Source organism: Phasianus colchicus, chromosome 3 (genome assembly GCF_987193195.1).
Source record: "Phasianus colchicus chromosome 3, bPhaCol1.hap1.1, whole genome shotgun sequence".
Taxonomy (NCBI): Eukaryota; Metazoa; Chordata; class Aves; order Galliformes; family Phasianidae; genus Phasianus; species Phasianus colchicus.
Window position 1 is genome coordinate 59234981 of NC_143438.1, and position 14933 is coordinate 59249913.

At 38.3% G+C, this 14933-nt stretch overlaps 1 protein-coding gene across 1 annotated transcript in view; it reads left to right on the plus strand.

Annotated features, from left to right (window-relative positions):
- CLVS1 (clavesin 1) overlaps nt 1-14933 on the plus strand; it is a 92583-nt gene that overhangs the window by 30423 nt on the left and 47227 nt on the right. Inside the window, exon 3 of the mRNA XM_031612861.2 lies at nt 3863-4037. Coding sequence (XP_031468721.1) covers nt 3863-4037 — 175 coding nt within the window. The remainder of the gene's footprint in view (nt 1-3862; nt 4038-14933) is intronic.

Below are 14933 nucleotides of genomic sequence, written 5' to 3' on the forward strand. Positions count from 1 at the left end.
ATCTGAGGAGAAACAAACTAATTTACTAAATATGGTATTGGAATGCAAGATAACACACTATAATACAATAAAATTAGAATTGAAGCTAATAAATCAAATATAATGAGAGAGAGCATCCAAAAGGTGGATAGGCCTCACCATAACACAGAGATGAGATGTGCAATCTGATTGAGCAACAGAGAGGAGAGCCTGAGGAAGAAAAGAGAGCGGTCAGATGACCTACCAAGGCATTATATCTGTTCCCCCTGACAGAAATGATAACAACACAACGAACAGTCTTCTGGGGTATGTAGTTCTTCTCCTCTGGGACCCAAAACTGGAGCATTAACATTTTAACTCCCAATACACTACATGATGTGATGATGTGGAGTACCGATAACCAAAAATCATAAAACAAAGCTAAAGAAGCATTTCTGCTCTCCACATGTGATTTGTTGTGGAGAGAGAACAAAGCAAGTCATAGTCTTTTACCTGACTTGTTCCATGTCATTTCTGCAACATATTAAGTGTTATTCTGTCTTGGCCATGGACTTTTTGTGAGGTACACTATACTGTCTTCTCCTCTTAGTTGTTCAAATAGACTCATGACATCAATTTTCTATTCCTTTGTCTTTCGTCTGCTTATGCTATGCTATGTTTTTGTAAGTTCACTTCTTTTTTCAACTGAAAAGGTGATACATTCTTTCATTTGGTATCCCAAGTCAGTCTCATGAAATTCCCTTTATCTGTATTTGCATTTAACTAAGCCACCTTTTAAATATTTTGAGTTAAGTATTACAGGAAAGAGGCTCATACAACATACTCACTTTGAGACCTAAAACTGAGTTTTCTGCAACTGCCAAAAAAAATGACATTTACCCAAACTTTGTTAGCTTGCTGCCTTGTGGGACAGTCAGGATTTTTAGTGACAGTTTGTTTTGCTGTACGTATATGTATGTATATGTATGTATATGTATGCATATATGTATATGCAATTTGTATACAGATATGTATACAAATTGAGAGTAGCCTGGCTGAGAAGGACTTACCAGTTCTGGGTGATGAAAAACTTAACATAAGCCAGTGCTATGCACTTGTAGTCTGGAAGGCTAAAGATATCCATCAGAAGAGGAATGGTCAGCAGAGCAAGGGAGGTGACTGTTCCTCTCTATTCAGATCTTGTGGGTCTCCATCTGGGCCAAGTCTTGGGCTCCCAGCACAAAAAAGACACAGAGCTCTTGGAAAGGGTCCAGAGGAGGGTAATGAAGATGATCCAAGGGCTGGAGCACCTCTTCTATGAAGATAGACTGAAGGAACTGGGCTTGCTCATCCTGGAGAAGAGCAGGCTGTGAAGGGACCTCACTGTAGACTTCTAGTGTTTGAAGGGAGCTTATAAATGAGGCAAATCAACTTTTTTACACAGGTGGATAGTGATCGGATGAGGGGGAATAGTTTTAAAATAAAGGAAGAGAGATTTAGATTAGATGTCAGGGGAAGTTTTTTACTGAGGGAATGGTGAGGTGCTGACACAGGTTGCTCAGAGAGGTTGTGGGTGCTTTGTCCCCAGAGATGTTTAAGGCCAGGCTGGATGGGGTCCTAGGCAATCTGATCTAGCACTTGATCTAGCAGTTGGCAACACTGTCTGTGGCAGGGGGTTGGAGCTTGATGATCCCTGAGGTCCCTTCCAACCCAGGCCATTCTGTGATACTATGATTCAGGCAATCTTAATGGTTTCAACACCCAGTATTTCTGCATGTTTATACTTTCAGCCACCTGAGCAATCCAATTAATTTAAGTACTATATTTGAAACACATCTTGTGCTGTTTAGAGCAAGTTATATCAAAAACCTTTACTGATGTTATCTTCTCAGAGATTCTTGCAGTGTGTCTTATTTGACCTCTTATTTACCAACAGTCCCTCACCTTTATTTTCCAGGTAGCTCTTCAAAATGGCTGCTGGCAGAGACATGCATATAGATCATTTAATTTCCCTGCAATGTCTTTATCCCCTTTAATTGTTCCCATTGCACGCTGGTACTCCACCGAGCCTTTTGATTCTCTCACAGCCTGCTTACACCTTTTATAATTAAGTAATTTCTTTTTATTTATTTTCATGTTATGCCTTTGGCTAATCTCCCCACCAAATCCCTCTGCTAAACCATTCTCAGTTTTGTTTTACATTATTGTGCCATACCATTAGCTTCTGTTGGGCTAACTTTCCATTTTCCACAGGATATTCGAAGAGCCTCTTTTGTGGTACCTTCCCATTCAGCCAAAGCAGATAGGCACTTTCCCTTCTTTCTCCCTTTTGTAATTCAGGGGCATGTGCAAATCTTTTGTAACTCATTAATGGTTCACTTCAGCAGGCTTCATGCTGAATCTTTAAAGCACCTTATACATTTCCTTTTGTGTAATAGTAATTTATTTAACCTTTTTTTTTTTTTTTTTAACTCTTTTCTTTTCTGGGAGTTAAACTGGAAGGGGGTGGGGAAGGAGATGGAAAAGGGAAGGGAACATTAAGCAATGAACAAAAGAGATGGACTAATAGAAAGTGGTTCTGTGCTCATGCATAGAAAATGATTTGGATGCAAATCAGTCACACAGCTGAATGATCTGTCTCAAAGCCTTAAGATTAAGGAGCAGAGGGCTTCAGCCTCGAGTGGCATTCTGTCTGATGTCTATCCAGTCCCTGCATTCAGCAACCAGCAGGCCTGAAAACTGCCCACCTGGAGGACTTCTGTGCCGTTTTCATGTCTCCTTGAACTTAGCTGAAAAAAGAGTCTTTGTGTTGACTTTATGTCATTCACGGTGTCTTAAAGCTGCAAATATGGGGAAGTGGAAGGGATCGCAGGGGACAACCAGATTAGTGACATGTTGAGGAAACTGGATAAAGTATTTCCCAGGCAAGTAATTTCCACTAAAAGTATGGGGAAGTACAGGTGGTTAATTTTTTTATAACCCAATAATTTATGTAGACAACTAAATAAAGATTTGAATTCCTAAGCATAGGATCTGAAAGGAAGATTTTTCTCAGTCAAATATTTCACTTTGATTTTAAATGGATTATAAAAAATGCCTTGCATGCACTGTTTCCATGAAGCGTTACTGAAATAATTATCCAGATTTTAGAAGCGTTAGAGGTAGCAGAATCATGAATCACAGAATCATAGAATGGTTTGAGTTGGAAGGGACCATTAAGGACACCTAGTTTCAACTCCCTGCTATAGGCAGGGACACTTCCCTCTAAACCAGGCTGCTCAAAGCCCCATCCAACCTGGCCTTCAATGCCTCAGGCAGGGGCACTCACAACCTCACTTGGCAACCTGTTCTGGATAGGCCTTGTTGTGCAAAGACTGGGTTCATTCCTTCTACATGAGTAGGAAACTAGGCAGTCTATTTGTAACCACACTATTTATATTAATATTGTACGGACTTATTTTCTGTTTTAGATATTCCTCTTTGAAGTGAAAGAGTAAAAACTAACAAAAAACTGGTGGAGTATATCCAAAGGAGCAGGGATTTAAATTGATAGCCTGAATCTCTTTCACTTCACCACAGATAAATATTTTCCCAAAGTAGCTTAACTAAAATCTATTGTGAGGTATGCCAGAAGAATAAAAAAGATTTAATTCATGGTTTATTTCGTCCACCGGTGAACAAAACTTATCACATCAAGCAGAGGAATGTGAGCTTTAGATCTGGAGCACGTTAGTAACACCTCTGAAATAACTTTCTTTTCAAAAAGAATTCCAACAGAAAAAGATTGATTTTTCATCCTTCACACATACCCCATCTGCAGCAAAGCTGACTATCTGGAGGTTTGAAGATAACTGCCACCATTGATTTGTTTTTTTGTTTTTGTTTTTTAATGCTGTGTCTTTAGGAACTCCTTCATAGATATCCTTCGGGCTATCCTACTGTCCTTGGAAGTGCTCATCGAAGATCAGGAGCTTCAGATAAATGGCTTCATTCTAATTATAGACTGGAGCAACTTCTCCTTCAAGCAAGCCTCCAAGCTTACACCATCTATCCTCAAATTGGCCATTGAAGGCTTGCAGGTAGGTGCAGGGCACCATGTGCCTGCATTTTTTGTTACTGAAGCCAGAGGCACATGCCCCAGCACTGGGCAGGGTGCAGAGGTTGTGGGGGATTCAGAATGCTTGTATCCAATTCACTTGCAGCATAGATTGATTTTCAGATGCTTCATTTTCACTGTCTTTTGCTTTTTTTTTTTTCTTTCTTTCTAGTTGTAAATCACTGTAACCAATATATATGTGTTACTTACTGCAGCATTAAGAAGGATGTTTAGAGATTTGAGGTTTAATCCATTGGAGAAATCAAGGAGATTAAAATTCATCAACATCTGCTTTCTGCAGTGTGCATCTGACATGCAAGCAAAACCGCATTCAGAGGGAGGGTGAGGGAGAGGAAGAGAGCAGTTCCCTCAGCAGCTGGAAGTGTGTTGTCTATTGCTTGCGTGGATGTGTTTGAGTCAGAGAGAAATGAGGAAGAGGGAGGACAGGCTCCCTGTTGTGCTCTCACTCTGACTGCCTTAATTTACCATACAGGATCCTTCCACATTACAGTTTGGACTGTTCAGGGGCTGCACATTCACTTGGTGCTTGCAAATAAACTGGAGAAAATTAAAACCATGTGTTGTTTCAGAGTTAGGGAGAAAGTGAGGGCAAAATAACTGGAACCTGATGGAACAACCAGAAGATAGGCATGGGCTGTTGTGCTCACGGTGAACTTCAGCCATTTCCACTTGATTCCAAGTCCATTTCCTCTGTTAGACCTGAGTAGGATTTTTAGACTTGAAGTAGTCTGACATCACCTTATTAATTGTGGACATCTGATACAACCTCAGAGCTACTCAGGTTGGAAGGACTTCTGAAGAACATTTCTTCCAACCCCCTTGCTTGAAGCAGGGCTGACTCCAACTTAGACCAGGCTTAAGGACTGCATTTCACATAGCTGCATATCTAAAAGGCAAGATTTTATAAATGATTGTGTTTCCATTTTATTTTTAGTACTTTTAAGGTATCCTGCAGTGATAATACCTCAGCAATAATCTTTCCTCGTGTGTGTATTTTAGATTTAACAAATACACTAGAAAGAACAATTTGTTCAACTATTTTTTGACTAACAAATTGCCTATAATTAGATCATGATTTTCTTTACTTTGTGCTATTATTCAGAAATAAGGCAGAAAAATCTGCCAGTAATTTCTATCCTGTGTTCTCCTTTGTAGGGAATTTTCAGCAATTCTAGCAAATTAGAAAGTCAAGCTGTGCAATTAGTCCCTGAAAAACAAGGACAGTACCTTATCTCCTCCTGATGCTGCTATCACTTCATTCTGCATTCCTTTTTAAACCACATTTTGTGGTTTAAAAAAACCTCGACTTAGAAGAAAGAGAAAGCCATGTGAAATTCAGAAGGAAATCAAATGTCAGCAAGATGCTCTTGCATTCATCCAATCTGTTGTACTGCCAGCTCTCTAGCAAGAGGCCAGTCCAGTGTTTACCACACCTGATTTCTGCCCAAGGCACTACAGGCTGTCTCTCTATCACGTGGGAATGAGGGGACATGTCCACCTCATGCCAGCTTCAGGTTTGAGCAGTGGAAAAGCAAGCTGTTCCTTTCAGGCCCACTTTCCTCTACTATGCTTGTTCACAGGTGTTTCTTCATCATTCCCAGACAGAGAAGCCCCCAGATTATTTTCAGTTGTTGGCAACAGTACATTTCTGGAAGCATCAAGGCCTGAAAACATCAATGCTGACCTTATATCATTAGCCTAACAACCTGTGCTGGGCAATTTAACAAAGCTGACTTTCTTCTTCTGATGGTTGTGTATTTCATTTCTCATTTGAAGTCATGTTACTGCCTTCTGCAAGTTAAACAGACATACAACTTTCTATGAAATGCACAAGTGTCTCTTTCTCTAACAACTAGTGGGCTTTGCTAGTTGTAGGAGTTGTGAATGTTGCACTCCAGTTGATAAGGTCTGGGAGGATGTCATTCATGCTTCGTTTTCCTGCACAAGTTGATCCTCATGGGTTCCTTTCAGCTCAGGATATTCTTTGACTCTATGACAAATATAGCAAGTGATGGGATTCTTTTTTTTTTTTTTTTTTTTTAAATTTAGCTCTTATGTTTGTTGTTGAAGTAGTTTCAGTAACACTTTGTTTCATTATTATTTGAAAATGAGCTGACATTAAACTAATGTAAAATTTATTTAAAATGCAGTTGAAATGCAGACAAGACCTAGATATAGAAAAAGAAGAGTCACAAAAGGAGTTCCATTGAAGTTCATTGAAAGTAAAATGGTCAAGTTCTGCTCCCATGAGTTTTAATCACATCTGAAACAGATCAAGGTTGTTTCAGTTCCTTGTTGTCTCACAACGATGGCACTGTGCACATACAGATGCTCAGACAGGCAGATTAAATGGATATCCAAATCCTCCTTCTTATGAAGAGATTTTGAGCCATATTATATCCTACATACATTTAGTAGATAGAAGGAAAATATATCTTATAATTTTGTGTGGGGCTGAGCCTGTATGTCCACATGTTGTTATCTAAGTCAGGAAATTCTAGCCTGTCTGTAATTTTAATGCCATAATTGAACCATTTTCCCATAGTGTTGTGAAGCTCCCACTCGATTCAATATCTCAGTCCACTCTTTTGTGAAATACAGAACCATTAAGAGTACGTAGTTTGTATTTTTTTCTTACTTTCAAATTGTTTTGTACCATTGACTGTATTGACAATTCTTTCTTCTTTCCTTTTTTTTTTTTTTTTTTTTTTTGTGTGTGTGTGTGTGTGTGTGTTCATTTTTATTTTTTTTCCCTTGAATTACTGCTGGAGTGTGCCATCACTAAGTGAAAGAAACAAACCTTACATAGGTGTGTGTGATAATGAATCCTGTATTGCAAGACCACTGCTGGTCAGACCTCAAAGTCTGGCCTGCACAGATTAATACATCGCTATTTTATAGGGTGCTCAGTTCCAAACACTGCGTAAGTCTGTAAATACTCAGAGATTAAAGATTAGTTACATAATCACTAGGTCTTTCTCATTACACTATTTGAATTTCTGCTTGCTCTATATAAATTTCTATGTTTGCTACTGACCACTGGCTTGAAAACCTCTGATAAATACGAGAATTAGGACAGAACTTGATGTGGCAAACCCTTATGATCATAGGACTGTAGAATCATAGAATCATTTCGGTTGGAAAAGACCTCTAAGATTATCTAGTCTACCCATCAGCCCATCACTACCACTCCCACTAATCCATGTCTCTCAGTGCCACATGTACACATTTCTTGAACACCTGCAGGGATTGCACACCTGCCCAGGCAGCCTCTTCTAATGTTTCACTACACTTTCTGAGAAGAAATATTTCCTAATATCCAATCCTGAATCTCCTCGGTGCAACTTCAGGCCATATTCTCTTGCCCTGTCACCAGTTACATAGGAGAAGAGTTCAACCTCCATCTCACCACAATCTCTTTTCAAGCAGATGTAGAGACCAGTAAGGTCTCCTCTGATCCCCTTCTCCTCCAGACTGAACAATCCAGTTCCCTCAGCCACTCCCTGTAAGACTCGTGCTTTGGACCCTTCACAGCTTCAGATCCCTTCTCTGGACACTTTTCAGGACCTCAGTATCTTTTGTTGTACTGAAGAGCTCAAAATTGCAATCATTTCATTTAATATAGCCTGGGTGTGAAGTCCAGATTTAAAAAAACATATAAAAAATTTTCTTATGTTTTGCGTGGAGTATGTAGTTACTTTGCCTGCAGACAGGACTTTTGATTTTAGAGTGGATAGACAAACATTGTTTCTTCTGCCTTATCCAACAGCACAGCTACATCCTGAAGCTTGTGTACCCGTTCACACGTATTCAGACAGAACCCCCCAGCTAATCTTCTGAGTTGAAAGGCAGCAAGTTCTCCACCAGTGTCCAGAAATACCCTCAAACTTTCAAAATATCCATTACAAGCTATGATCTCACCTTTGATGAAAACAAAGCCAGAAGGCTACCAGGACCCAGCTGAGTAGTTTACAGCACAAATCAGCTGCCTAACAAAAAGGCTGACTTGCCCCAAGCCTGTCAAGATACTGAATCTACTAGGATGAATGATTATATCCACAGTTGTATCCTAGACATCTTAGGTGTTTGTTGTTATTGTTTTTCTCTGGTAATTCTGTATCATACAATTACAATACTGCATGTCAAGACAGTCACTTTTTTAAAAAAAGTCCTACCTCTACTCAGTGACATTGATGAATCACTGCAGGAGTGATCTTTATTTTCATATTCAATAGCGCTTCGATTCATATTTCATAATCAGATCCACTTATAACAGTATCAACAGCAAACAGGGATCTGACCCCAGATATTCATTGGTAACAGCCTGACAGAAGCTGTGACCAACAACACCCACCAGAAGATTAATTAAAGTTCTATTATTATTATTATTATTATTATTATTATTATTACTTTAGATTATCTTCAGTTTATCATCATGCAGTGAAAACTAAATACTCTTGTTTATGGAAATGGAGGGAAATGAAAGAAAATAAGATGATGCTGATTTAAGAACACTTTAATTAGATATTGGTATTGATAAGATCCTGAAACAAAAAGAAGAAATGAAAAAAATAAGGGAAAACTTTCTAAACTTCTCTTAGAAAATTAACATTTAAGTTCTATTTGTCTAGAATAGCACTGATGTGGAAATCAAGTCAGATAGTCAAGCTAATGGGTTTGTTTGGGCATTACTGGATATTATCTCACTTTGAAATCTGGAATGAGATGACAGATTAGGGACAATGCAGAATGCTTAAAATTGTGTGGAGCTTTTCAATCTTTAATATAAGGTGTAATTTTTTTTTTTTTTTTTAATGTAAAGTGGTTTCCCTCCCACTGTAAGCATGTGGGATTATGGAGAAACTTAATGTCAGATAACTCAGAGATTACTTGTCTCTCAACAAGTTTTGTACAACCAAATATTTTTCATGTTGTTCTTCAGAAGGAATTAAATACAAAATAAGCTGAATTGCAGGCTTTAATGCAGAACTTACTGGAAAAAAGTGTAGTCCAATATCATGGCAAAAGTGTATTTTGCTTGTTTTTCTAAATGCTAGAGCTGATAAAAGTTTTCCAGAGACATTTTTTCCCCTAAACGATGTTATTTTGTCAAAATAGAGGTATTATGTTAAAATACATTTGTTTCAATATATGGGGTTATGCAAAATAAATTGTAAATATGCTTGGTTTGGTTTTTTTTGTTTTTGTTTTTGTTTTTAATTTCCAACTGAAAAGTCAAAGTCCTTAATATTCCATTTCATTATGAGTGGCAAGAAGTGCTTAAATTCTTTCTAATTTGTTACCAGTTCTTGTTTATTCAAAGTTGAAACCATGCTGAGATTATGGAATAGCATTTCAGATCAGCATGTCATGGTTAACAACCATGACCAAGTCTTTGATGTGTTCTAACCTGGGAATCTAAACAGAGCCCAAACAATGACCATATACTTGGATACTTTGCCAGACCCTCTGCTCTGCAGGCTTGAACTTTCCTTCACCAGCCCTGGAGCAACACATTTACACATGCAAAGCTGAAGGAGGTGCGGTCTCAGAGATGGCCTTAGTACTGCCAGTTGAATTCTTTATGAATTGAATGAAGGAAGCAAGCTCTGAGTGACCTTACAGAGGAAGTGTAAGACAGCCAGCGTTCCGTAGAGTTTCTAACTGTAGCACTGCTGTTACATGATAGTTTAGAGTGAGAATCTACATTAGAACAAACTGAAGAACACCCTAAAAATGTTTATTCTAGTTTTGTCTTTCTATAGAAACCTGTAGTGTAGGGAGAAATCCATCTATGCTATAAACCTACAGTGCTGTTATGTCTTGTCAGGCATTTCTAACAGCTTATATTAAGGGAAAGATGCAGAGCTCTCTGTCGATGCCTGCTAAAGATAGAGCAACTCAAATCCTCAGTAATTGATGCTGGGCAAGTAAAATCACATGTAGAGGTGTGTACACTTGCCTAGACAAGTACAAGTAAATAAACTTAATATCTAGTGTAAAAATCAAGGTAAGACTGTGAAGTAGTATTTCTGAGACACTGCAGACTCAGACATCACTCATTCATTAGTTCATCTTCTCAGTCTTTCAGGCTGAAAATCTGAAAGACAAAAATTGACAGATAGCTGAGGCCAGTTTCTTGTGTGGGATTACTAGACTGGGCCCTTACACAGAGTGACCAGAGAACAAACACTTCCTTCCAAATATAAAAGCAGGGTTTTCCTGTAAGCTAATCAGCACCAACATCTAATGATGTTCACCATCTGGAAAATGGCTACAGATTAGAATTCAGCAGATGCTATAAGATTCTCAGCTTCCCAAACATTTTACCAAAAAGCTTGATGAAATCCACTACTTGTATGAGATATGTGTACATATTTACACAAGTAGTTGGATTAAACCATTTGCAATACAAGCACATTAAAAGCATACAATTTTTTTTCCATTAAATGCTTTCTCAAAAGTTTCAAAATCTATATTTTTTTCCTTAAATATTGAAGACCTTCATGCTAAAGACCTTTGCTGGACCGCTGAGCATGAAGTCACAGCTAATGAAGAGCACTTAGTATCCACTGAAACAAGGTCAGCTTGAGTCATTCCAGAAATGCTCATGTTATCTGTCTCCAACAGCTGTTGCGATATGCAGAGTGAGTACTCTCTGAGCTGTCAGTGAGAGTGCCTTTGAAATTTTAGGAGATGAGAAAAGGGATTGACTCATTATACATAAAATAAAGGTAGATAAACAGACTTTACTCTCTGCAAGAGAAGGCCTGTGCTCTTTGTGTGGCTATCGTCTCTAGGGAGTTGACAGGAACAAGGAAGAAGTAGAGTACAGTGGGCAGTAGATGCCTTTTTGTCACATGAAAATTGGAATTAACTACTTAGTAAAATTGATCAGCACAGCTATGTTTGCCAGCTGGAGGCTTTTGGGCTTTTGGCTCTGAGTGACGATAAGCTGCAATTGGGACAGCTCCAGAGGCCAGTGAGTTAATCGTAAAGACTTTTTTTTACATAAGTTATTACATTTTAGTAAAGGTCTCATGGAGTTTGTATTAAGAGTGAGACAGGAGGCAAATATTCCAAAGTCCTGGAAAGCAGACAGAAAAGTTTGCAATATTACGTATTGCAATAAGTCTGCTAGAAAAAAACATGTTTCTTACTGGTAGCCAGGAAACACACAACCAGAGTTGATCTGGACATATCTCAAAACTTTGCATGAAATTGTGCAAAAGTTGTTTATATTTGATCTTGTGTCTTGGTCATATGTATTTCTGGAATCTTTTTTCCTCATATAAAACATTGAAACAGGCAAATTCACATGTATTAATTTATATTATACCTCTCCTCATTATTTTCATAGAAATTCAGGAGTGATGCTGCTGTAACAACAGTTTCCTTTACTTCTTTTATAATACCAAAAGCTGTTTCTAAGTGAAAGCATCCTGAAAAGAGTGCTTACTACAGATACCTTCTTATGAGAAATTATGCTAGGTGTTGTTGTTGCTGTCATTTTATATGTAAAAAGTGTTGCATACACAAAACTAGATCAGAAACAATCATAAAATAGAACATTTCAAGTTGGACACATGAGGATGATTGAGTCCAATTCCTAAGACACAGTAGTAACATTTCACTGAAAGCTAAATGTAAAGAGGTGGAATGGGTACTATTTTATACTAGATGTGGAGTGGTGATGGAGGGACATGTGGGTAGGGAAACAGAAGCCAGAACAAGAAGTGAAGTGACAGTATGACTGAAACTGTGATATGCGTCATAAATTATGCCCTGAGCTCAGGTAGATCAGGACTTTGCTTTCTTGGAGAGGATTTGTGCTGATTCTCACTAGCAACTACTGGACTAAAATCCAAGCTTCCTGGGAATGCAGCTGCAGCAGTGTGAGATCATTTGTGCTCTTAGATCCCTGGCTTTTGATCCCTTTTTTAACACATCCTTTCAGAGATGCTGCATCAGTGGGAATGGCCACGGGTCTCTGGCTGCTGCTGTGCAGCTCAATGAGACACAGAACTTTGTGTTTCCATTCTGCCACCCTAGGGAACATAATAATTTCTAGTGCAAGTTTGGCAGCAGAGAGTGTAGGCAGGAACGTTTTAAACTTCTATAACTTTTTAGTAAGTTTAGAAAGAGAGTGGTTCTGGGCAACATTTGTGTGCTTGCTTTTTCCAGTTACATGAAGAGAAAGGACGTTTCTACCACACATAGAAATTCCATTTAAAGCCAAGCCTATTATTTGTATCTCCACCTATACAAAAGAACTTATAAAATCCTCAGTATTGGTTATGCAGTATGGCTAGAAGAGACCACAGCATTTTCAGAAAGCTTGAGTTGAAATTGCAACAGATGTCAATGGGACTTTTGCTGTTACCTGGGTGGAGACTATAATTCCAGCCCAGTTGCAGGAAGTAATTTCCCATTTGATAAATTTTGCACTCTTGGGGGGTATGCTCCTCAACATCTGAATATTTTTTGGAAATTTTGTACATCAAATAGAACTTTTTGTCTAGAAATCCCAAATCTAGTTTGTTGTCAAATATTTTTATTTCTCTTCTTAACCGTGTAGAGCTTCACACTTGAAACAAGCAGTCCTGAATAGCAGGGGTTCCTTGATTCAAACGTCAAACTGAGACACCTCAAATGCTATAGTCTTCCATGGAAAAGATGAAAACAGACTGAAAAATTCAGTGGGACTCCCAACTTCCTTCTCCCCTCCTCTCTACCCTTTGCCCTCTACCAAGCTTTGATGTTGACAAATCGGTATTTTCTGAGGGAAAAAAGCATTTCAGGGCAAATCCCTCCAGCAGCTGTACTGCACTGTAATTCAAATCTTCCAAAACTCTCTCAGGATATTTTTCTTGCATCTTTCTGCTAGACACATCCTAGATCATCTGAATGTGCATTCTGCTTTTCTCTCTGAGCACACTCCTACAATTTAGAACTGTTTGTGGTAGAATCAGTTTAAAGCATGGCTGAAGTGCAATAAAAATCATTTCCATTTCAAAGGAGGATTTCTGATCAACTCTAATATACATGCAATGAAAATATGGCTGAGAAAAAGCATAGCTAGCAGAATTATAATTACAATGCAAATATTGTTCAAATAGCAGAAACATTTAGAATGTCATCAAATTGGCAGTTTTTTCAGAAGTGAGGCAGAAGCATGAATATATATTTGATGAGCAAAATACTTTATCACTGTTTAAGAATTATGGAGGATAACAGCAAAACTTTCAATAAACTTAATTTAAAAAAAAAAAAAAAAAAGCAGAAACTTGCCAAAGGCTTATAAGGTAATACATATAATATTGTTCTATTTTCCAAGAGAATTTAAAGGCAGCTTTGCATAGAAGTCTGCACATGCTCAATGCTCTGAAGAGATTGTTTCTTTTGAGTCAGTTGGAATGCTGACATGCACAGACACATCTTCACCAGTGACAGTCTGACTCTTAACATCTGGGAGAAGTTTTATGAAGAATGCAACTGACAATCCTAACTTTATTTGACTTCATTAACAAAGAGAGAGAACCTGAATGAAAGAATTTCTCAGGAAGTAACGTCTCAGTACAGTGCAGACAGAACTTATCTCCTTGTGATGCTCTTTTCCATCATTTGGTATTTAGCAAACTTAGTGCTAAGTGTGAGGAAATCTGTGAGGTTGAAGTCCTAAAGAGATAAGGATTCCTGAATATGTACTGTTGCTGAAATTAATGAATTGGTACAGATAATACCTTGGACTTAATTAATCAATGTGTGTGCTCCCTCTTAACTTTGGAGAGAATATTTCCTATCCTTCCCTCTCTCTCTCTGAAAAAAATGCAATCATTTTAATATGCAAAAAATTAAACCTTCACTATTCGAAGGCAAATTCTGATCAATTTCAATTGAAAAGAGAAAGCTTTTTTCTCCAACCAATCAAGAAATGCCTAAAAATCGTTTCCTTCTGCTTGTTTCCTTTCCTTCTATTCTCTTGCTTAAGATGAGTCAATAGTCACTGCAGCAAGGAGACTGTGGCCATTTGGCATCATGTATGAAAAAGCTGTGTGAACAACAGGACTGACAAATGACAAACGCAGGCAGAACAGTCAAACTGTGGTTCTATCGAGATTCTGAATTTCTTCAATTAAGTTTTTCTATGAAATGTAAACATTTTTTAGGAGAAGCCCACAACTTTTCACACAGAATTAAATAAATAGCTAGGCAAGAAGTGCTGCCCCTTGTTGAAAATGGAAGAAAATCAGTTCCTCTGAATAATTCTAGCTTAAGCTTATAGTGTTATAATCCAAATATTCCTACCCCGATCCTACCACGGATATGTGGGTTTGAAGGGTCTTCTGATCATTGAACAGAGATTTCTGCTGAAAGAAGAGGTACTGCAAGATCATCCTTGGCCATCAAACCAGCTATCCCTTATCTAGCTTTTCTCCACTTCCTTCCTCCCTGTCCCTTCTCCACCTTTGATATTGCTTTCTCCTCCAAGTACTGAAAGATAAATTAAGCCATGAGGAAAACCAGGTGTGCAAGGTGTGCATTTCTGACACTTAGCCCACATGGCTAGCAGCGATAGGTATTCAAACACACAAAATATAATTAACTGTTCGAGAAACTTCACCCCTCCAATTTGCTATACATGCCTGAGTGAATGTTAATGGGGTCACAGAGCTCTTTGAACTGCTGCTGACAGAACAATAAAGAGTTCCTGCGGTTTTCAAGAAACAGCACAGTATAATTTTGCTTGCTTTGCAAGGGCATTTCTTAATGATATCATTATACCCTCTAAACTCCTGGTCCATTTTCAGAAACTCACAACACTTCAAATGACAAGTTACCTTCCCTTCTCCCTGGG